General features: G+C 40.3%; 3 protein-coding genes across 5 annotated transcripts in view; all 3 read right to left on the minus strand.

Moving 5' to 3' along the window:
* Nucleotides 1–285: 285 nt before the first annotated feature.
* On the minus strand, nt 286–5,812 carry gapdh (glyceraldehyde-3-phosphate dehydrogenase). Its single transcript, XM_061819820.1, has 12 exons — nt 5,706–5,812; nt 5,451–5,496; nt 3,988–4,087; nt 3,782–3,888; nt 2,875–2,965; nt 2,662–2,777; nt 2,484–2,565; nt 2,239–2,390; nt 2,071–2,149; nt 1,613–1,696; nt 1,385–1,482; nt 286–634 (listed from the first exon to the last, which is right to left on the minus strand). The coding sequence occupies exons 2-12, from the start codon at nt 5,471–5,473 to the stop codon at nt 565–567; spliced, it is 1,002 nt and encodes a 333-aa protein (XP_061675804.1). The 5' UTR covers nt 5,474–5,496; nt 5,706–5,812; the 3' UTR covers nt 286–564.
* Nucleotides 5,813–11,081: 5,269 nt separating this feature from the next.
* nppcl (natriuretic peptide C-like) lies at nt 11,082–14,279 on the minus strand. Of its 2 annotated transcripts, none has more exons than XM_061819855.1 (3): nt 14,142–14,279; nt 12,539–12,690; nt 11,082–11,711 (listed from the first exon to the last, which is right to left on the minus strand). In XM_061819855.1, exons 2-3 carry the CDS (start codon nt 12,638–12,640, stop codon nt 11,418–11,420), a joined length of 396 nt encoding a protein of 131 aa, XP_061675839.1. In that variant the 5' UTR covers nt 12,641–12,690; nt 14,142–14,279; the 3' UTR covers nt 11,082–11,417. The 2 variants fall into 2 exon arrangements, with proteins under 2 accessions (XP_061675839.1, XP_061675840.1); XM_061819856.1 differs by having other exon boundaries at nt 12,539–12,686; nt 14,142–14,264.
* A 53-nt stretch (nt 14,280–14,332) lies between these two features.
* Nucleotides 14,333–22,572, minus strand: part of ncapd2 (non-SMC condensin I complex, subunit D2) — a 37,521-nt gene continuing 29,281 nt past the window's right edge. The window contains exons 28-32 of one of the 2 annotated variants that reach the window (XM_061819689.1): nt 21,774–21,854; nt 21,133–21,316; nt 19,249–19,411; nt 17,863–17,982; nt 14,333–17,523 (exon numbers count right to left, since the gene is read on the minus strand). In XM_061819689.1, the coding sequence (XP_061675673.1) occupies nt 17,441–17,523; nt 17,863–17,982; nt 19,249–19,411; nt 21,133–21,316; nt 21,774–21,854 (631 nt within the window). In that variant the 3' untranslated portion in view covers nt 14,333–17,440. The remainder of the gene's footprint in view (nt 17,524–17,862; nt 17,983–19,248; nt 19,412–21,132; nt 21,317–21,773; nt 21,855–22,572) is intronic. The other variant, XM_061819690.1, reaches the window with a different exon arrangement.

A 22,572-nucleotide genomic window follows, 5' to 3' on the forward strand; every position in this document is an offset into this window, starting at 1 on the left:
ACAAAAGGTCTCTTACAAGTCAAGGAACCACTGTACATACATTTCCTTACTTTAAACCAAATAAAATCAATACAGACTACTTACTGCACTCATTGGTGTGTAATTTAATCGTTGTTAACAGCTTTCTTTTTTCAGATATGATGTTAATTGCACAGAATAAAACCTTTTATGCAATGAACTATTTGCTTGCGTTGTATGTAGCGAAATCTGCTTTGGTACCGCTGTCGTTGGATTGAGCAAGTGGACTGAATATTGTGCCCGAATGCCACACAAGGAGGCCGTGAGTCTCACAAAGAGGACTTTTATTTCTCCGCCGACTCCAGTTCCACAGACACTCAACACCTTCAACGCCTCACAAGCGCAGAACAGGACATTTCAGAGAAGGAAATTTTTACAAATAATTCCTATTGTGATCTGTAGAAGGGTGGGGGAGTGGGGGGGTCTCTTCCCAGGCAGCGGGGTTCGTCTAGTAAACAAAACATGACAGAGTTCCATGTGTACAGTGAAACTTTGTCATTGTGCATGCGGAACACTGATGTGGAGAATGTGGAAAAGTAACTGGGTTCACTCCTTGGAAGCCATGTGGGCCATCAGGTCGCACACGCGGTTGCTGTAGCCGAACTCGTTGTCGTACCTGTGGAGAGAACATGGTATTCATCCATCCATCCATCTTCGGAGCCGCTTATCCTCACAAGGGTCGCGGGAGTGCTGCAGCCTATCCCAGCTCTCTACGCGCAGGAGGCAGGGTACACCCTGAACTGGTTGCCAGCCAATCGCATGGCACATAGAGACAAACAGTTGCCCTCACAATCACACCTCGGGGCAATTTAGAGTGTCCAATTAGTGTTGCATGTTTTTGGGAGGTGGAAGGAAACCCGAGTGCCCATAGAAAACCCACGCAGGTACAGGAAGAACATGCAAACTCCACACAGGCGGGCCCGGGATTTGAGACCCTCTTCCTCAGGACTGTGAGGCAAACACACCTCCACAGTATATAATAATTGGAAAGTTATCTAAACATCATTTAGGTAGTCACAATCATGAAAAGTTATGAGTTTGTGATTATACTTGAGTAAATAAGTATTTAAGAATTTTCCTTCCTACATTTGGAAAGTTTCTGCACGGATGTTTAAAACCATATGTTGCTGAATTTTCCCTCGTGTGACATTTTATGAAAAGAAAATGTTTTTTTAAAGTGATAATCTAAGGCAGTGTTTGAATTTCCACATTCCTAATTTACGTCAGTACTTAAATATTTTTTTCCCCCCTTACTGAATACTCAGTGAGGTAATTTGGGAGAATCATTCTAAAGACACGGAATAAGCTACTTGAATCATATCTGTACTTTTCTAAAAAGTACACAGTTTCAAGATCTCACACATACCACGAGACCAGCTTGACAAAGTGGTCATTGAGGGCAATGCCAGCGCCAGCATCAAAAATGGAGGAGTGGGTGTCACCGTTGAAGTCTGTGGACACCACCTGCAATGGACGACATCTCAAGTTAAGATCAATTAAAAACCCCAAAAAAAAAAAAAAAAAAAAAATTATATATATATACACACACACACACACACACACACACACATTCAATGTGGTGACAAGCACATACCTGGTGGTCCGTGTATCCCAGAATGCCCTTCATTGGTCCATCAGCGGCAGCCTTCACCACCTTCTTGATGTCGTCATACTTGGCCTGTAGGGAACGTGTTAGAGCTTTATTTGAACTGAACTAGTTTTCCGCCCAAACTGCAAAAGTTCATCTGAAAAAGGAATTGCCTTGTAGCTATGTAAGCAGCTTCCACTCCTTGGGAGCAACCAGCAAGGGGGCACACTTCAAACAGCTAACATTCATTACGTACATTTAGCCATCCACATTTAATTACCACCAGAAGTTCACTTTGACACCCCCCACACACTCCAAAAAAGAGCGTTAGATGGCCAACAATTTTTTCATCTTCTCACATGTGCATTTGAACTCATTTGAAGGTTTGAGTTGCCTTTAACGAGCAGTTTTCCCAATTATTTAATCAAATTTTAGTCATTTTTAAGGCCAGCAAGACCACTTACGGGTTTCTCCAGACGGACGGTAAGGTCCACCACGGACACGTTGGGGGTGGGCACACGGAAGGCCATGCCGGTCAGCTTGCTGTGAGACACAACACACAATTTGAGGAATTGCACCAGGCCTAGCCACGTAATCATGGGTGCATTGATGTTTCTATTTTTCATTTTTACCCGTTAAGCTCGGGGATGACCTTGCCGACAGCTTTGGCGGCGCCGGTGGAAGCGGGGATGATGTTCTGGCTGGCGCCGCGGCCGTCCCTCCACAGCTTGCCCGAGGGGCCGTCCACCGTCTTTTGGGTGGCGGTGATGGCGTGAACTGTGCTCTGATGACAAGTTCGATGATAAATTCAATTGAGCCTCAGTGCTGACTTACATTAAGGCAAAATGAAATCTTATTTAAACACTTTCATGCTCACCATCAAGCCCTCAATGATGCCAAAGTTGTCATTGATGACCTTGGCCAGGGGGGCCAGGCAGTTAGTTGTGCAGGAAGCGTTGCTATGAAGACCCAAAAAAAAAAAACACAGTGAGCTTTCTAAATAGGCCTTGATGCTACGGAGAAGCAACATTTATAAAGGGAATAATAATGTTTACCTGACAACCTTGAGAGAGTTGTCGTACTTCTCGTGGTTGACCCCCATGACGAACATGGGTGCGTCAGCGCTGGGGGCAGAGATGATGACTCTCTTGGCACCACCCTTCAAGTGACTCTGCATCACATTGGTGACAGCATAGTCTTTTTTTTTTTTTTTTTAAATAGGGAAAAAAAACAAAACTACAAGACAGATAAGCGTATATTGTACGTACAGAGGCCTTCTCAATGGTGGTAAAAACACCAGTGGATTCAACCACGTACTGGGCACCAGCATCGCCCCATTTGATGTTGGCCGGGTCCCTCCTGCAGAAGCAAAAAAAGCACAGAGTTGTTCATCTCATTCTTAACTACAGTGGAACTTTTCAAACACCCAAAAGTGGAGCAGTTCTGCATTGCGGTAAACAGGAGTTAACGGCTGTCATTACCAAATATTAATTTAGTTTGCATTCAACTTTGTTCCAAAACCTTTTTTCAGATCACCCTTAAAACAAAAAAGGCAAGCACTTGCTTTAAGCTATTGAATACTCCTTTCAGTTTAAGTTATGGTCAAACGGAAAAAAAATACACTGTGCATTTAAACCACCATAAGTTTAGCTTGGCAAGAAATTTGTCACCATAGTGTGAACACAATGCAAAACACCATAGATTGGCTAACAAATAGCACGTCATGGTGCTGTAATCCTTTACATAAATATGTCAACACAAACACGGACAGATAAGAATACTCACAAGCAAATTATTATGCATCTGAAAAAAACTAAACTAAGCACTTTGTGAAGTCTGGACAACACTGCCCTCTGATGGCCACGATGCACACACCACAAGGAGACGTAAAACACAACGCAAACTGCTCATTTTTTCCACACGTTATGCTACATTTCTATAACGTACATCACTTTAGAGTGACATTTTCTTTAAAATAAATTGTTATTGTCTTATCCCCATAAGATTGGTTGGAAAAGATGAATGAAATTTTCATTCGAGTGTGCTCGGGGAATCAGGCGGTGTGCCTGATTTTCAAAATAAAACATCTTATAAAGTGATGAACACCCCCCACCCCAGCCCATTTTCATCCAGTCCCCTGACAATTTATTGGAAAAAAAAAAGTTTCAGACTCACTCGTGGAACACTGTGACCTTGTGTCCATCGATGACCAGCTTGTCACCCTCAACCTTGACCTCACCGTGGAAGCGGCCGTGGGTAGAGTCATACTTGAACATGTAGACCTAAAAGTACGAGGTTGGGAGGTGGGTGAACATATTAGAAAATTTGATTTTATAACCACCAATCCGGATAGCATTTCAAACCCTAAACTTCAAACTTGCCATGTATTCCAGGTCGATGAAGGGGTCATTGATGGCCACAATTTCCACCTTCTTGGAGTGGAAAGCGGCACGGGTCACCAGACGACCGATGCGGCCAAATCTGAAAGAGATACATGAATACAATAACATGAAGAAAAAAAAAAAAAAAAGTTTAGCGGTTTGGCCTTTAGGTGGCGATGTGAGCTGCTGCAGTGGTGGGAAAACTTTAATGCTCAAGAGCCCAACTTCTTTCCCAACAAATTGTACAACTGTATATTGTAATAAGAGTTTGAATTATAAATCAAACTCATTACACAGTTTAATACAAAAAAATTACTGAACCAATTATGCGAAAAACGTTAAATGTAAAATTGGTTAAAAATTTAAATCCAACGAATTACTCAATTTTTTTGAAAAACTACTTAAAAAAAAGGAATTCATTTTAACAAATCAATTTTTTTAAAGCAACAAATTACAAGAAAACTCCATAAAAAAAAGATCAGTGTGCCAGATTAAAGAACAAACTCATTCCAGGACCTTTCCTCAGCAAGTTTATCTGAGCACTTTACGTTTATATATAAAATTTACATTAAGTCATGGGGCACTTAAAAAATAAACGACAAATTTAAGTGCCCTCTACCTTAATATTTTAAAATACAAAACTATACAAGAATCTCCTCTGCAGCTTATACCAAACTAAATTTAAAGACTTAAATGACAGTTGAATGATGAAAAAAATAAAGTTTTCTTGAATACAATAAACATTTTCATGCAGAGTACATGATGCAGTGAAGGCTGCATAGCAGTGTACTGTATATTACAGACTTTTCAGATGAAAAAAAAATGTACAGACCACATTGCCATAAATTACATTTTATAGTAGCCTATTAAAATTAAAATTGATATGTAAAATGAGAATGTAACCCTTTGTATGTATAACATGATAGGGGTGGTGCTAGTGCAGGGATTTGAAGGGGGGGGGGCTGTGTAGTGACAGAGGTTTGATCCACAAAATGGCCCCCAAATCAGGGGCCAAAGTCAAACGTGCCAGTCGGTACAGTGACGACAAGCATTGTTTGTTTGATCAGCTCTTGTTACTTTTTAACCAAGGAGTCCACAAGACGCTCAGGGGGGTGGGGGGAGGCAGTGGAGGGCAGATAGCCAAGTGAGCCAATGGAAGCTGGGGGTTAAAAAAAAAAAAAAGCCGGACTGCTATCTGCTAAAAGTCAAAGTGCAACGCTGCCTGAGATGGCTCCATTTTAATCAGGACTGTACTATTATTATCCAACAGTGCACATCACACTCGGAGACTTCCATGCAAACACGGCAATCTCTGGCCATCCGCATCGAGGTGGGGGTAAGCGGGGGGGGGTGTTAAAAATAGCTTGACATTTTCCTTTGAGTGTCCCAAAGACTCACTTGGGCGAAATCAGAGATTTCAAATGAAACAGATACAGACACACCATAGATGGAATGAGTCTTACCCGTTGATACCGACTTTCACCATTTTGCCTGAGTTGAGTGAGTCCTCTACAAACGACAAACAAAAAATAAACAATAAGTAATTATAATAAAGTGGGTAAAGGACATTAGTATACATGGACTACTTTAAAAGCAGTGATCGCAACAAAGTTTTCATTGAAGCCAACTGGAGACCACAATCCAGGTACCAGGTGCTTCCAATTCAGTAGTCCAATTGTTACAACCCAAAAAAGGGAACACATAAAGCTTTTAATTACCGTTTGTGAGAAGCCTGAATCTGTCCTGCGACTCCAGGTGAGAGTGGGGGAGAAAAATATTGAGTGCGCCTTTTTATGAGGAACTCGACTATGGAGCCACGCCTCCCTACCGCCTCCCACCCCCCAGGCCCACGCCCCCTCTTGCCCTTCTGAATGTCAAGGTCAGCCAGGGCGGCGCACAGTGTGCAACAGGGCTCTTTGCTTTGCCCCCTACTTTTCATGCGACACCAGAAGCATTCACATTGTGCATATATACTCACCGAACTTTCTATCCCTCATGGTCCCGTGCTAGCCTTCTCAATAAACACACACACACACACACACACACACACACACACACACACACACACACACACACACATGCATATAAAGAGGGAGCAGACTGAGGATCGAATCTCTTCCTGCCTTACAGTGACATTTAACATCGAAAGACCATGACCCCTTCGCTTTACTGCTCTCATCTATGAGAGTACATATGCAATATCATAGCAGCCATGCAGTTTAATTGATTTTAAACATAAAGAAAAACAAAATTTAAATATGTTTGTACATTTGTTGATTTTAAATCAAGCAAAAAATATATAAATAATACAGTTTCATATTTTTAAATTATTTATGATTAATTTATTTTCATGCATATTTAGTTTTGTTACTATTCTTTTTCATTACAAGCTTTAAAATATGGAAATTAACTACTTATTCGATGAGATAAATGACTTGACAAAACAAAATTTAGGATGAAAAAATGAATACAACAAATTTTACAGGAGTCTTGATAATGTAAATCAACTTCGTAGATAATGAGTTACTTTAGTATCGATTAATACGAGGAGTTACCAGTTTGAGCAACACACGTTTTTTCTAAATACCTTTTACTATATTCATGATTAATGATATTGTATTATATATATATATATATATATATATATATATATATATATATATATAGTATTTTTGTAGACCTAGAGAAAGCCTATGACAGTACCAAGAGAGGAACTGTGGTACTGCATGCGCAAGTCTGGTGTGGTGGAGAAATATGTTAGAATAGTACAGGACATGTATGAGGGCAGCAGAACAGCGGTGAGATGTGCTGTAGGTGTGTCAGAAGAATTTAAGGTGGAGGTGGGACTGCATCAGGGATCTGCACTGAGCCCCTTCCTGTTTGCAGTAGTAATGGATAGGCTGACAGACGAAGTTAGACTGGAATCCCCTTGGACCATGATGTTCGCAGATGATATTGTGATCTGCAGTGAAATCAGAGAGCAGGCAGAGGAACAGTTTTAAAGATGGAGGCATGCACTAGAAAGGAGAGGAATGAAGATGAGCTGAAGTGAAACAGAATATATGTGCGTGAACGAGACGGGCAGAGGAGGAAGACTGAAGCTCCAGGGAGAAGAGATAACGAGGGTGAACGACTTCAAATACTTAGGATCAACAATACAGAGCAATGGGGAGTGTGGGAAGGAAGTGAAGAAACGGGTCCAAGCGGGATGGAATAGTTGGCGGAAGGTGTCTGGTGTTCTATGTGACAGAAGAGTCTCCGCAAGGATGAAGGGCAAAGTTTATAAAACAGTGGTGAGGCCAGCCATGATGTACGGATTAGAGACGGTGGGACTGAAGAAACAACAGGAAGTAGAACTGGAGGTAGGAGAAATGAAGATGTTGAGGTTCTTGCTTGGAGTGAGCAGGTTGGATAGGATTAGAAATGAGCTCCTTCAAGGAATAGCCAAAGTTGAATGTTTTAGAGACAAGGTTAGAGAGTGCAGACTTCGATGGTTTGGACATGCCCAGAGGCGAGAGAGTGAGTATATTGGCAGAAGGGTGCTGAGGATGGAGCTGCCAGGCAAACGATCAAGAAGAAGACCAAAGAAAAGGTTGATGGATGTTGTGAGGGAAGACATGAGGACAGTTGGTGTGAGAGAAGAAGATGCACGAGATAGGCTTAGATGGACAAGCCGAAAGAAAAAGAAGATGATTAAGGATATTCATCTGGGTGAATACACTGATCATGTCAATGATTTCTCACAATAAACATCAATAAAAATTTAAGAAAGAAGGAAAGACAAATTTAAGTCAAGATAGACCATCTTAAAGATTGGAGAAGGCCCTATTTGGCCCATGGGTCGTATGTTTTCCCACTTTTGGATTAAATGCTGAACCGTCTCCCTTTTCAGTTCCATCGAGATTACACAAGGGCCTCGCAAGAGTCATGACCCGAATCTTGCTACATAAAATGTGCAATACATTGACTTTTTTTTTTTATTCCATCCTATCAGCTGTGTGTTTGCAGACGTGCCGTTTGTGCACCGGCACAGCTGAAGTCGCGCAAGCTTGGCCGAGCGCATGCCGCTCTTCGCCTCCCCGCTTAAGGTCAAAAGAGGGGAAGTAAAGGGCAGGCTAAGATTAGACGGCGGCTGGCTGCTCCACACTTGCCCGGGAGACTTTGGGACTACAGTACTCTTGTACAACGTTCAGAAGAATAGTTGCGAAAGCAGATGAAAACCCTCGCAAAAATTGTGCTGGCGGTGTGTTTCAAATAAACTCAAGACTTGCTGTTGTTTAAATACAGCATCTGAAGATGGATTTAGCCAATGCTAGCACCTGCTGGACTGAGTTAAGAACAAGGGATAAGTATGAGGGGTCATCGGGGATGTTCTGTAATATAATATCATTGAGGAATAACTCTCACATGCACTACTGAAACGCTCAGACACGACTGAAAAATGATTTACTCATACTCTACGTAGAAAGTCTACTGAAAGATTAAGGGACTACTGAAAACTTATTCACACTTTATTGAATATTTACACACACTGTAGTGCGCTCAAGCACTACAGAAAAAGTATTCATTCATGGAACTATTTACTGCAAAATGATTTATCTTCACACCCACTATTGAAATCTTCTCACATTCACTCCTGAAACACTCTAAAGACCTTTTTCATTTAAACTTAAAAAAAAAAAAAAAGTATTTACCACCTTTGAATTATATTGGAGTGGCACGGTGGATCAGCTGGTAAAAGCGTTGGCCTTATAGTTATGAGGTCCCAGGTTGGATCCCGGCCCTCCCTGTCTGGAGTTTGCATGTTCTCCCGGTGCCTGCGTGGTTTCCTCCGGGCACTCTGGTTTCTTCCCACATCCCGAAAACATGCAAAATTAATTGGACACTCGAAATTGTCCCTAGGTGTGACTGTGAGTGAGCCTGTTTGTCTCCAGGTGCCCTGCAATTGACTGGCAACCAGTTGAGGGTGTACCCCGCCTCCTGCCCGTTGACAGCTAGGATAGGCTTCAGCACTCCCGTGACCCTTGTGAGGATAAGCGGCTGAGAAAATGAGTGAATGGACTTCCATTGGATTGTAATTGCTTTTTTATTTATGATATGTTGATGCTCATCCGTTAGTTTGTGTTATTTAGGCTTTAAATCATTTCTGTGTACAATAACTTAATTATGTACTTTTCAAGATTAATTTTCTTTTTTTTTCAGTGGGAGCCCTCTGGACCAGGAGCAAGACGCCCCCTTGGGATGGTGTTTCCTCAAATCGATCATCTGTACCCAGCTACATGCCATAAGTGATAAAATCATTATTTATGACCTACATGTATGTGTGTACACGTCTATTACTAAATAGTACTGCTAAATACTAACAACACTGCAAAAAGGCTATCGGACACACTACATAAAAACGATTCATTCAGGCAGACTTTCAGGTTGTCGAACAAAGATTAGCAAGTTGCTGTAATGGAGTGCGAATTTTAGCTGAAAACCTAGAAGTTCTACCTTTCTTTACGCTTATGCCACAAGGTGTCAAACTAAAGGCCCAGAAGGCAGATCCACCCCGGAAATCACGAAATATGCCATGAAAGCAAGTCCTGTGCATCGACTGCATGTTTCTTGCTAACATACCATAATTGTACATTTTCTACACATTTAATAGTGCCAGCATTTTTTTTGACCACTTCACCATTTGAAAACAAATTCAATAATAGTTTTTCTTCTTTCTTGTGATTTCAAAAGAGTTCTCTGTCAGTGCAAGCATCTGAGGGCATTTTTCAATTAGAAAAGTAACGGTGAGCATTTTAGTTGCATCACTCATGCATGTGTGTTCTAGTACATGCTGTTGTGTATTAATGATTCACAGAATGCAAAATCCTCAAATTTGTTTTTTTTACATTCTACCTTAAAACTTTAAGTTTGTATATTCAAGAACATAGTTTCTTAAAAGCCTTTTTTTTTTGCCAGTAGCTGTGACATAATATTGTATTTTCATGATTTTGAATAATGTGCAGTATTACCAGTGCATTTTTTTAAAGGCTGTGTTTCATGTGAATACAATCATTATCCAACAGAGTTTTGCAATTTGAACCCAGTCCAAAAGTTTAGTGTAAAGTTCAGGAACTTTGAGTGAGGCTAAAAATGAACACATTCCAAATATGCCATCTAGTGGCACATAAAAGAAAGGCAAATTTTTAACTTGAAAATAGGAACATTGAGGAAACTGTACAGTTCTCTGTCACAGCATAATCTTAAAATTAAAATTATTTGGGAAAATAAATTGCTAACACACTTAGACATGTTTATCAAAAAGAAAAAATGCTGAGGACCAGTCACCCCAGCATTAAAAGTCACAATATTAAATATCGGCTTGAGTCTTACTAAACATGAATTACTAGGTGAATGTAGTGTATAAAGTATTACATATTTACAAATTTAAACACATTTCACGCACGCACACATATTATTTACATCCAATTCCTTATACACACTCCAATTCCTCAAATTTTTGGGTGTTTAGTGACAGCACAATGAAATAAAGGACAATCTTTTCGGTCACAAATCCAAAAGATGCCGTAAACACAACACTGCCCATCACCAAAAGGACGTACCTGCAGTATCATGCTTTGATTCGTGCTCTTTTTATTTTCCTCAACTGGAACTGGAGCCTTAGACAAGCTGGAAGCAATTACGGAGTTCAAAACAGCAGTCAGTGCGAGCACAAAATCTTCACGGCTCTGCTAGAAAGCAAAGACAAAGTTAGGAAAAGATCTGAACTTTACTTGGGGTTAATGAGAGTCACTTCAAATGGTAGCAGGTTTGTGCTGGACTTCCATTTAACAAGTTTGGACGTGATTGGTAATTATGAACAGACCATTCATTGTGTATTCACAAGATATCACTTATTTTTAAATGAGGTGTACAATTAATAGGTCAAAATAATGATGGGAAAATGTTTGAAATGATATATTTTGGCCTTACTCTATTATTGGCCTGATTAAAAAAAAAAAATTAAGTGCTCAAGTGTACCTAATAAAATGTGCATGTGATAAATGGCAAAAAGACATACATAAAGGCAAAATCTATTTATTTGTGCAAATTAAGTAAACAAAAGGCAGTTGTGTGGACAAGATGGGTTGTAAACTGGTTTTTTTTGTTTGTTTTTAAATGACACAACTTGTACTTGGGACGATTCCAACACATCACAACACCGGCCATAACGGGTGACTAAAGCTAGTTAAACCTAATCTATTAGAAACACGAGCTTGACGATGGGTGGGGGCTACTGCTTGATGTCAAACATAATTGACGCATTCTAATACAGTTCAAATACTACAGCTGAACTATTAAACAACTACAAAAGTGGTGAAAGCTGCTAACACATCAACAACTTCATTGAGGTTCGTCATCATCTGAAACAGATGACGGCAGTCTGTTAACTAACAACCCAATCCGCTCATCGACCCGATACGGTCCAGTTTAAGGCCAAAGCAGCCTCGGTTCCATCCCCTCCTGGAGCGCTCTGACTCTGCCGGCTTCTGATTGGCCAGGGCCCCGCGGAGGAGGCGGAGCCAGGGTGTCTCCAGCTGGACTTCGGCCCATTTGGCAGGAAACTCGGACGCTTTGGCCCCGGAAGACAAGGTGGACTGCTCGTCCGCCGGGCTGTTCAGAAGGTTCTCCAGGTCGTCCATGGTCAGCAGGTCATTATAACGATCGAGGAGCTGCTCCATTAACTTCACCGCAACACAAATACAAATTAAACAGAAGGGAGACTAATTCAATCTTGGAGGCATTTCATTACTTTCTCCTCTCCATCCTTCAACAACGTCCCTATCCCAGGTAACCTCCCCCCCGGCCCCCCACCCACAACGGTGGAGAGTACTTACCAGTTCGTAGATTTATCAGGTATCTGTACTTATTTTTCTGAAAACTTTTTTATACACCCTAAATTTGATAACATCACTCTGCAGTAATTTCTCCTATTTTTTAAAATAGGCTTGTTTTTTTGTCCCCTCCGCCCCAACTGCCACATATGACGTCACAATATAAAAAAAATGGATCAATAGAACAGTAAAATCAAACAGGATTGAGACTTTGGAGTCTTTTGAGGCAGCAACAACATGGAGAACGTAAAGGGGCTATACAACTTAATAAAAGAGGGAAACTATTTTGTTTTCTCTTCCTTGTTGTACCATGACAATAAAGGTGATTCTTCTTCTTTGGAAATATACCAAGTGGAACACGTTGATAGTTGTTTTCATAAAATAAAAGGGTCCTATAAGAAGGCATTTGCTAATCTCTTTTTGAGTAAACGATCAGTCTGGTTTCGTGCAGGAATACAAAAATAGGGGAACATTTCCCATTGGGAGGCTGAAATTCCAAGGATTCATAACATTTTGAACCAGTGTTAAATAACTATTTTCAACTGGCCCTCTCATCAATTAATTAGTACACCTTGACTCAAGTACATTTCACCCCCCCCCCCTCCCTTCCACCCAAACAAGTATGTGTGCTAAAATATTGAATGTGACTGCTTGTGCCACCTGTGCCCACTCTGTACCTGAGCGCCATCAGAGGAAGGATGAAGAGCGCGAGCCTCGAGGGCCTCCATGGGGGCCAGGATGAGCAGGGCGGTTCCGAGCAGTATGGAACGAAGCAACATGGCTGCAGAGGTGAGAAGACTTCTAATAGGACGACTGGAGAACACACTGGCTGCAAGAAATTGGACAGAAGTCAGGGTTTTCACTCAAATCGAAGTGGTACAACTCTGCTTCTTGACACCTCCTGGCTCAAATAAAACCCCCTTAACTTTAAACACCTATCGTGGTTAATTGTACCTTATATTTTGTGGTAGAGTCTCTGTACGTCACTGTCATAGGGCGATAAAGTTACAATATTGATACAAAATTTCCAAAAAAATACAAAATAATCTCCCTTCAGCATAGTATTCTTGCTAAAGTTGCTCTGTGACTAAGTAGCAAGTTGGTTGCTAACTGCTTAAGATCAATAAATAAGGACCTGACTTGAGAACAATGGGTTGGAAGGTTCAAATCCCATTGCACAAGTCAATACTAGAAATGAGCAAGGCATCAAACCACAAAACTAGGGAGTGACACTGCTAAAGGGCTTAGTCACTCTTGATTACACTTGCACTTTGGAGTCATTTGTTTTCAAATTAAAAGTATTTTAACTTAAATTTTAATGGATTTAATTTATATTGTAAATTTATTTTTATTTAACATTTTTCCAGAGGGTAAAATGAGTTTTAAATGAGATTAAATGGCTTTAGGATCAAAACATGTAGATTTGTGTGTTAATTAAAAGGTAAAGGAAAGTTACTGTCAACAATTACTGGCTTTTTTAAAAACATTTTTAAACGCTGGTATCAAACGTGCAGTAAATTTGTGTGAACTATCATAGACAATTGTGAATTTGGGGATATTCAATTATATGCTTTTTTTTAAAACACTATTTGCAGCCAAATATGGTCCTAATTACTGGTAGTACATTACCTATTTCATTTAATAGTACTTGAAAATATTTTTCACATGCAAATACATTTTAATAACTGTGGACCAATATAAAAAAATATCTATGCATGAAATGCTTGAAGCAGAAGTGAAGAGAATTTCACCTCCGAGAAGAAAATGGTAATTAGATTTTATTTTTAACTTTTGTTTCAAATAGTTATTTTTTGTTTATAATTTACTAAATTGAAAGGTTAAACAATATTAAAAGGCATGCTAAGTCATGGATTTTAACAAGTTTTGAAAATGAAAATCAACTGAAGCGGATTAACCTGGAATTTGTTTTTAAAAACAGTTGATTTCAATCTGTAAAAATATAATCATTACAAAAAAGAGCTGCATGCATAATTTTATCTGTAGGAATTATGTAGTATAAAACAGAAAATTGATTTGAAATAAGTTACATGTAAAGTAAGTTATGCCAATGCAAAATGGAAAAAAAAAGATCACACAACTTACCAAAACCATTTTTCATTAGTATAAGATTAAACTTGTACAACATATTCCCAAAAGCAAAAATATTCAGCAGAAATCAATCAATCTAAAAAAAACAACAACGCATTTCCCTTGCTGCAAATAATTTTAAAAGACAATACATAGAAATAAAGCAGGCTCACCTTTTTGCTGCGCACTTACGTCTGTGTGGGTGGATGCTGCGAGGATGTCTTCTGCGCTCAGTGACTCTTCTCCATCTCCAGTCGGGGCCACCTCTTACTTGTTGGCACCTGCCGAGAGCGTCACTATCTCACTCGCTTGGCCCCGCCTCCTCTTCATCCTCCTCCTGGCTTGCTCTGTGTTGGAATTTAAATGGTGATTTTCTTAACCCCCCCCACCATCCCTCTCGATTTTTTTTTTTCTGACAGAAGCCGAATGTTGGGGCATCAACTGGAATTTATAAAGTTTGGTTATCAATCCATCCATTTGCTTTGCAGCTTATCCTCACGAGGGTCACAGGGAGTGCTGGAGCCTATCCCAACTGTCAAAGGGCAAGAGGCGGGGTACACCCTGAACTGGTTGCCAACCAATCACAGGGCACATAGAGACAAATAGCCGCACTCACAATCACACCTAGGGGCAATTTAGAGGTTCCAATTAATTTTCGTGTTTTTGGGGTGTGGGAGGAAACAGGAGTGCCCGGAGAAAACCCACGCAGGCACAGGGAGAACACGCAAACTCCACACAGGCGGGTCTGGGATCGAACCCGGGTCCTCAGAACTGTGAGGCCAACGCTTTACCAACTGATGAACCATGCCGCCATGTTTGGTTATTGAAGAAAAAAAATATATAATTGTTGGGAGGTAACAAAGTTCAAGTACATACTTTCTCCACTTAAGTTACTTAAAAGATCTTTAAGAGGGACTGAAGTAGTAGCAATATGGAAAAATTTTAAAGCAATAATTATTGTAGATAGGGGCGACAAATTTGCCTGTTTTAAGAAAAATGTTTGTGTCCTGTGCCAGGTCAAAAACCATTAATTGTGGCATTCATAAATCCTTTCTGATCTTGGGAAAAAAAGATACTGTACTATACATGTAAGGCGGATTTTTCCCCAGGTATCATCGGCTAATTTAGCATGCTTGTGTTCACAATGGTAGCATGCTCTTGATTGAAAACAGACATGCAACATTAACAACATTTTTCTACAAGCATTTTAAATTAAACTTGCGTTGTAGACAATTTTTTTCCATTTTAGTTCAGGTACTGTTTGAACAGACTAAAGCCCATTAGTATGACAGCTTTGATTCACCCCCCAGTTACAGTCCCTTCCCGTGGCTTGCCAAATGGCTTTGGACGAGGGTTGCCGAGAACAGGCGTTCACGCAGAAAATGCCTATCTGGAGGGGTGCGGTGGAACATACCCACAACTAAAACTCAATTTAGCAAATGCTTGAGAGATGATAATGCTTTACCTGTACCTACTTCTGTTTTTGAAGAGACTTCAAGAGGAACATTATGATTCTCGACAATTTAATCTTTTCATGTTGGAGCAGAGTGACGGCCATAAAGTTTCTTAAACTGGCACCGAACTGCAGTCGGAGAGAGGAAAAACTTATCTCCAGGTGGCAATTTTACCACGCTGGTCCAATGTCTTTTGCCGAGCCGTCAGCAAGAGGATAATCTTACAAAATCTGCAAAGCCTAAATTATCAAATGCTTATGACCTCAGAATCTAAATAACTGAAATCAAATTGAGGAAAGGAAGTGCCTTTTATTTCTTTGACAAGTATTTATATTTCTCCTCGGTAAAACATCAAGGTACTTTTGCCTTATTCAGTTTTCTTTGGAGGTCATTGGCAAAATGACCATATAGATTTCTCAAGATGAAGTAGTGATCAGCTAACCCAGACGTGATGTTTTATTTCTACCGTTGTAGGCAAGCACCTCATCTTTCCCGCTTTTGTCTCAGGTCTTTCCCAGCATGCACTGAGCTCCCCACGCTATTGGGTAAGTTACAGTCTGTCAATGCCATCTGCTCGCCGCAACCCCCCGTTGCCAAATTACAACACTAGCGAGAAGTTCAGCACCCTCTCATTATTTCAACTACATCCATCAATTAGGCAACGTAGCACCAAAAAATATATATTTTAAATTAAAGTAGTTCATTTGAGGCCAAACCTCAAGTCGTATTGCTAAGCCCACCTTTGGCGAAATGCTTTACATAACTGCTCATAAATACATACATAGAGAAATTCACCCCACTCATCTTTTTGGGAGCGGACATGTGGGGGTAGGCAGTAGGCGAAAGGGAGGGATTAGCAATCATTAGAGTGAGGGATGAAGGAAGGCGGTTGGGGGGGGTTAAAGTACTGTGTATGTGATGTCAGCAGAGACAAGCGCCGTGGGAGAGAATACATTTTCAAAAAGTAGGCAGAGGGAGAGTGAAGAGGAAAAATAAATCAGCAGGCAGAGACCTAGGGAAGATTGATGAGCGATGTGAGGCCAACCTGTGAGGAAACTAAATGGCAGGTGAATGATGAGGAAATAAAGGATTGTTAGGAAAAACACAAAGTGAAAAGAAGTGGCAAATGTGATGGAGGCAGCTCTACGCTGGGCTGAGGTAGAGGGAAAACTGTGAGGAAAAGAACACACACTGCTCTCCAAACACTGAAAAGCCATTTGTAGTGATGGTGTGAACCAATGGTTTTCAAAGCATCGCCAGGCACTTTCAGATGATTCAGGGAAGGCACAGCAGCTTGATAAAATGATTTTTTTTTTTTTTTTTTGGCGTAAACCTAACCTGCTGTCTAAACCAGTGGTTCCCACCACCACTGCGCTTTTGGAAATTATAGAACTTAAACAGTCATATTTAAAACAAATGTCTCTAGTCATCTAAATGGTTTTCCACTAGATCATAGGGTGTCAAATTCTAGACCCGGGGCCAGATGCGGCCCACCACAACAAGTCATGTGGCGAGAAAACAAATCATAAATTAACTTCTATGATTATTGCTCAAATCCGTATGAAAAAGTCTAATTGTCATTTGTATTAAATTGTCAAGATATCATTAGGATTTCCCACAAAAATCCTTGATACAGTAACTTGAACAAATGACTATCCTTGACTTCTGACTTAAAAAATTAATTATCCATTAATTTGGTGTTTATATGAGATAAACATTTTTATGGTTTCAGTTAATGCCCCTCTGGGAGAAACCACAACATAGTAAACAAGAGTTTGACGCCCCTGTGCTAGATGGAAGGTACAATGGACAAAATGGCTCCGTGCCAGTGCGCTGACAACTGCGCCATAGCAAAAAAAAAAAAAAAAGTTTTATAAAGAATAAAACGTGTTCAAAGGGGGTGGGGGTTGAAAATAAAATAAAAATGGACAAAGGAAAAAGAAAGGTTTTATTTGTTAAAAAATATACACATTATTAAGGGGAAAACAAGTTTAAAAAAAAAAAAAAAAAAGGACAAAAGAAAGTGGTGAAAAAAAATTAGTTTCTGAGTCGAGCTCGTCGAGATGTGCGGGCAATCGGCGTGGTGACTTTAGGTGTCTCGCTCTCTGTCAACACAGCATCTGATGAAAGAAAAACATTCAAGTGTGATGAAAGCCGGGGGACGAATACTCCACGTTGCTGAATATTGGAAAATATGGCTTCTGAAATACAAAGCACACTTTTAGTGCATCTTGTGACATAATGGGATTTTGTGACTAAAATATTTGTGCTTCGTAACAAAGATAAATGGAATGAACTGAACAGGTTGCATTTCTGTCTGCTATATTTACCGCCACCAAAGGAAAGTAGTGAGACCCCTCACTGTTATGAAAGAACCCCAAGTAACCCAATTTGTTCATGACCATTGGATGACTTATTCCATTTGTGTGCATTATAATGAGTTTGTCAGGTAGACTCACCCTCTTCTACCTCCTCTTCATCGCTGCTGAAGGTGATGACAGGTTTCTTGGACTTACGAGTTCTCCGCGGCGTCACAAAACTCTCGTCAATGCGGCTGGAGACTGACTGCTTTGATTGACCTGTGTGGTGTAAGAAAACACCCAACTTTAATTTCAGGCGAGCCAGGCAAAATGCACAATTTTTTTTTTGAAGGCTAAAAGTATACAATGTATATAGACTTCCATACCAGCATGAAAGATTGGCAATGTGAATTGGATTTTCTTGCATTAAATATGTAAAAAAAAATAAAAAAAAATCATGTTTTTGCATGTAGCCATTTATAAAAAAACTCCTTTAGCGGCACCCTCTTACCGACCATTCTACATTTACATGATATAATAAAGTATTTCCCTCCACGATCATGGTTAATTTCTTAATTTGTTTTGAAGTTATATTTTTTAAATGGGTTTTTACAGGTTGACCCGCACATTTTTGTGATTTGGCATTCACAAACACCCCTTCTTGCTGATTTCTGAGGAACCTAACCCACATTACTCGCAAACTGTGTTTTTTGGACCCAAGCCCCCGGCTATTAGCTTTTTATTTTTTTTCAACCTGATCCCCTGCTTATTGAGGTTTTTCCCCCCTTACCAAAAATTGTATTCATGGCAAATATGAGAGTTTCATGATTGTTACTGATGGATTCTCACTATTGGAAGTCGGGCTTGGTCTTTTGTCCGGGACCAGTGGGGGACGCACTGCATACTTACTGTGATACCCTCACACGTGTAGAACGAGGACCACAGTCATCCTCCAGTCATGACTTTTCAGCCATTTATTGTACAGTACAAAAACACTCAGCGCATATTCCATCATAACTTGCTAATGATCACAGGTCACCATCAGACCCTCACATGGCATTATTGCTCTTACAAGCTCTGTGGGCAGCACAAGCCTCTGGCAAGAAGTCAACTAGGGTAAAAAGCAATGTAGGACTGGGCGATATGGCCTAATATTCTTACTGTAGTGTATATAAAATACCTTCAATGTAATGGTGGTGTACATTTTTGTTTTTCAATTGAAGTATTTCTAAATAAGCTTATATGTCCTTAGGCAAAGCTAAATGGGGGGAAAAAAAATACCTGTATATCGCCATTTTGAGAAAATGACCATATACAGTGTTTAGCCACACTAGCTAGACTGCCGAAGCTGCCTAACCAGTCACACATGCTTTAAGCAAGTTTTCGATCGAGGCAGATGCGATTAAATAATCAACAAACATTGTTCCGATTGGTTGGTGTGTAAATGATGGGCCTCCTGTACTTACTAGGAATGGAGAGGTCAGACTTTGATCATGTTAGCAGTTTGTCATATCTCAATGTCAAAATTGAACACAAAGCACAGACCTCTCTTAGACTTGGGCCGGCCTCGAGCAGGTACTCTCGCGACCACCTCGTCAGTGGCTTGTCCCTCTTTTTGATTTTCTTCGTCCATCTCAGGGCTTTCCACATTTTCCAGGCCTCGCGTGTGGACCGCAGTTAGTCGCTTCTCAAACTCATCCACTTGGCTCTGTGACACAATAACCAATCAATGAGATACAAAAATCACAAGGTTTTTGGTTTTTGATGGAATTCCATTTCTACGACAATGATGTAATCCAAATTCTGAGGTCAGAAACCATCTTAGTCACAAACAGTCGTAAAGACAATGTCAATATTTGTATAAAAAACACTTCGAGGACAAAAATAAACTAAGTACAGTGAACTGAAGTGACCTTCACTTTTGAGTTTAGCTTATAATGCAATTTCAATTTCAAACTAACTGAAATGCCAGTACTTTGTTCACAAACAGTATCGAATTGAAAGACAAGAAAATAGTGTATTTATGATACATAATGTAATATTAATGTGCCTTTAAATGGGATGGCCTAGTGAGTGATGTCGGGAGCACAGATGCGTTCATTATAGGGCACGAGTTGTGGCCAAGACTTGAGTGTTCTTTTGTACTGGGTGTTCGACAGGTTTCTCCATTCAATAAACGGCTGAAAGTGCATTTGCAGCTGTGGCGCTCCTTTTCCTCATGCCAGGGTATTACAGTAACCACGTTAATTGGCCAATTTGAATTCGAACAGTGGCATAGCTGATGCTGGCTTGAACAGTGGGCGGAATGGACAAAGTTATATCACTGTGTCAAGGAAATTTGAATTGATAATTGTTAGTATGCAATATTTTATAAAAGGTGAAAAAATACTGAACATGAGACTGCATCTTGGGAATATACATTGTATATATATTTTTTTAATATTGCATACAAACAATTAAGTCACTCTTAACTCACACTATTGCACTTTTGCCGTTTTATGTGCTTGTATGTTTTTTGTCATTCCTGCATCTTATGGCCATTTCCACTGCATTTGCCTGTCAGTCATCAGAAATAAACACTGCTAAATAAACAAGTCACAACATTTATTATATAAAGGCTGTTACCCAAACCTTTTACCACCTATGACAGTCATCATGAGAAGACATTTTTGGGTTATTTAACTGTGCCAAACAAATATGCGGTCATTTAAGATAACACGCTGTGACGACCCCCAATGGAACAAGCCGAAAGGAAAAGAAGACACTAGAGATAATTAAGCACATTTTTATGATATCCATGATTAACACACACCAGCTGCAAACAGTTCTGTGCCACAAGCCTAACAAGTGTTACGACAATGTTATTAAGTGTCACGGTGTTGGTTTGTCAGCATATAGCGCCGTTAGCTTTTGGCTATCTTTTGGAGCTAAACGAATTCGTGCCAGATTATTCAGTCAGTTGTGGCTTCTCCTTCCATCATAACAACATCCCATCTTGGATGTTTTGGTGGCTGACACTGGAAACAGAGTTTTGGGCCATACTCTGCAGGCAAACATTTTCTGACTTAGAAACTTTGTAATGGCCCAAGCGGGCCGGCATCCATACACAGACGGTGGCTCGAGACAGTGACCCCGGGTCACCGGTGATGTCAGCCCCTGCTACTAAATTGTAATATTGTGGACTGTGTGATATGGCACAGCACAGCTGGGTATTACCCCAAACTTTGGCTCACAACACAAAAAGATTTTTTTTTTTTAAACAAGTGACAGCTTGTAACCCCCTGGTAATGTGGCAATATTCTTTTGCTGGTGGACCAAATGGTTTACTGCACACTGTTCATGACCTTAAAATGTAGGTAGTCTGGATCTTTTTTTTTTCAAGATGAGGACCTCCTCTTATTAACCACGAGGAGGATTGAGGGGCAGCACCTTGAATTGGAGCTTGGCTCCACGGCGCAGTTTGGTAGTGATGGCGACCAGGGGCTGGTAGACACCAGGCTCAGTCAGCTTGTCGCTGTAGCATTCCCAACATTCCTGTAGCTTCTTAAAGCCTCGCTCACACATAGAAAGCAAGGACAGAGAGATGGCCAAGTCACACCACTGACGCTCCGTCCTGTGGAGAAGAGAAGGAAGATGAATTTGAGGGGCAATCAGATTAAAAATTATGCAAATGGAACACCATTCTGTATCTTTTACTCATGGATTTCGCTTTGTACTGGCATTTGGAACAAATTGCATTTACTATCTATAATTCACTTTGCCATTGAGTAATGTAAAACGTCCTTCCTTCAAGTATGGATGAGTCAGAGGTGGACCCACAGGTCGCACCCCATTGTTCCACCACCATTCTCCAACCACATGGAAAGTCAGCCTTCGTGACAAGATGAGTGAAGGTTATGTCAGCGTGTGATTAATAAAAGAACTGGCGTTAAATGTCAGGTTGTCTTTTCACATGCACAAAACTAATTACCCACACCCCCCTGCATCTTCATAATGGCAGAGCAGCATGACACTGACAAAGACGACAAAACAAGAAAAGTGGCGGGAATGCATGATGGTCATGCTTATACCTGGCACTCCTGAAGCGCTGACACAGTTTCTCCACCAGAGACTCAGTCTGCCTCTCCTTTGTGATGTAGGAGAAGAGCTGCCTTAAAGCACACAAATATTGCACGAAATTAGACCTGGCATGACTTGGAAAGCTTCTCGTCGTACGTCACCAGAGAAAGTGAAGTCAGGGTCGTTTGGTGTATGCGTGTGGTACATTGAAATTACGAGTCAAAGCCAATTTGCCCTGATTACATGAAAGTCTGAACTAGGAAAAGCTTACACAAGTCAGCTGTAGATGTTCAAGACATTAACATACATAATGTATAAAATATGATGCTCATTGTTAACCGTCTGTGAATGCTCATTAAAGTGACAATGTGCATATTTTTAATTTTAATGACTTGATTATAGGTGTTTTTTTATTGACGTTAAATAAATCATAGCGAATATACGAACAGAGTGCTGCTGTGAATAGCAAACAATTATTGCTCCTCCCCAAAAAGGCTCATAATTTCCATTAGACACGGCAATGGCCTGTCAAAATGAAGCTACTCCACCTTCACTTCAACATAGTCCTCGGCAGCAAACTTCCATCAGACCAAAGCAAAACTTTATTTGATTAGGCTTTGTCCTGAACATGAAAATATTGCAAATAGTTGAATAAGTGAATAATGAATTGCAAATATGGAGGGAACGGCATACTGCAGCTATACATGTATCAATTTATTGAAAGACTAGAATTAATTACTTTATATATTGGCAAATCTTTGAGGTTAGTATATTGGCTTAGCCCTGGAGAGCTGTTCCAGTTTCTTATGA

Source organism: Syngnathoides biaculeatus, chromosome 5, assembly GCF_019802595.1.
Source record: "Syngnathoides biaculeatus isolate LvHL_M chromosome 5, ASM1980259v1, whole genome shotgun sequence".
NCBI lineage: Eukaryota > Metazoa > Chordata > Actinopteri > Syngnathiformes > Syngnathidae > Syngnathoides > Syngnathoides biaculeatus.

Bases quoted from the DNA above. Each gene is read 5' to 3' on its own strand.
- gapdh (XM_061819820.1), bottom strand. From the start codon at position 5,473: ATGGTGAAAGTCGGTATCAACGG. The intron at 2,566-2,661 runs GTAAACATTATT...GGGTCTTCATAG, and splicing joins AACTCTCTCAAGGTTGTCAG to CAACGCTTCCTGCACAACTA. The intron at 2,150-2,238 runs GTAAAAATGAAA...TGTGTCTCACAG, and splicing joins GTCATCCCCGAGCTTAACGG to CAAGCTGACCGGCATGGCCT.
- nppcl (XM_061819855.1), bottom strand. From the start codon at position 12,640: ATGTTGCTTCGTTCCATACTGCTCGGAACCGCCCTGCTCATCCTGGCC. The intron at 11,712-12,538 runs GTACAGAGTGGG...GTTGCGGTGAAG, and splicing joins CTTCCTCTGATGGCGCTCAG to TTAATGGAGCAGCTCCTCGA.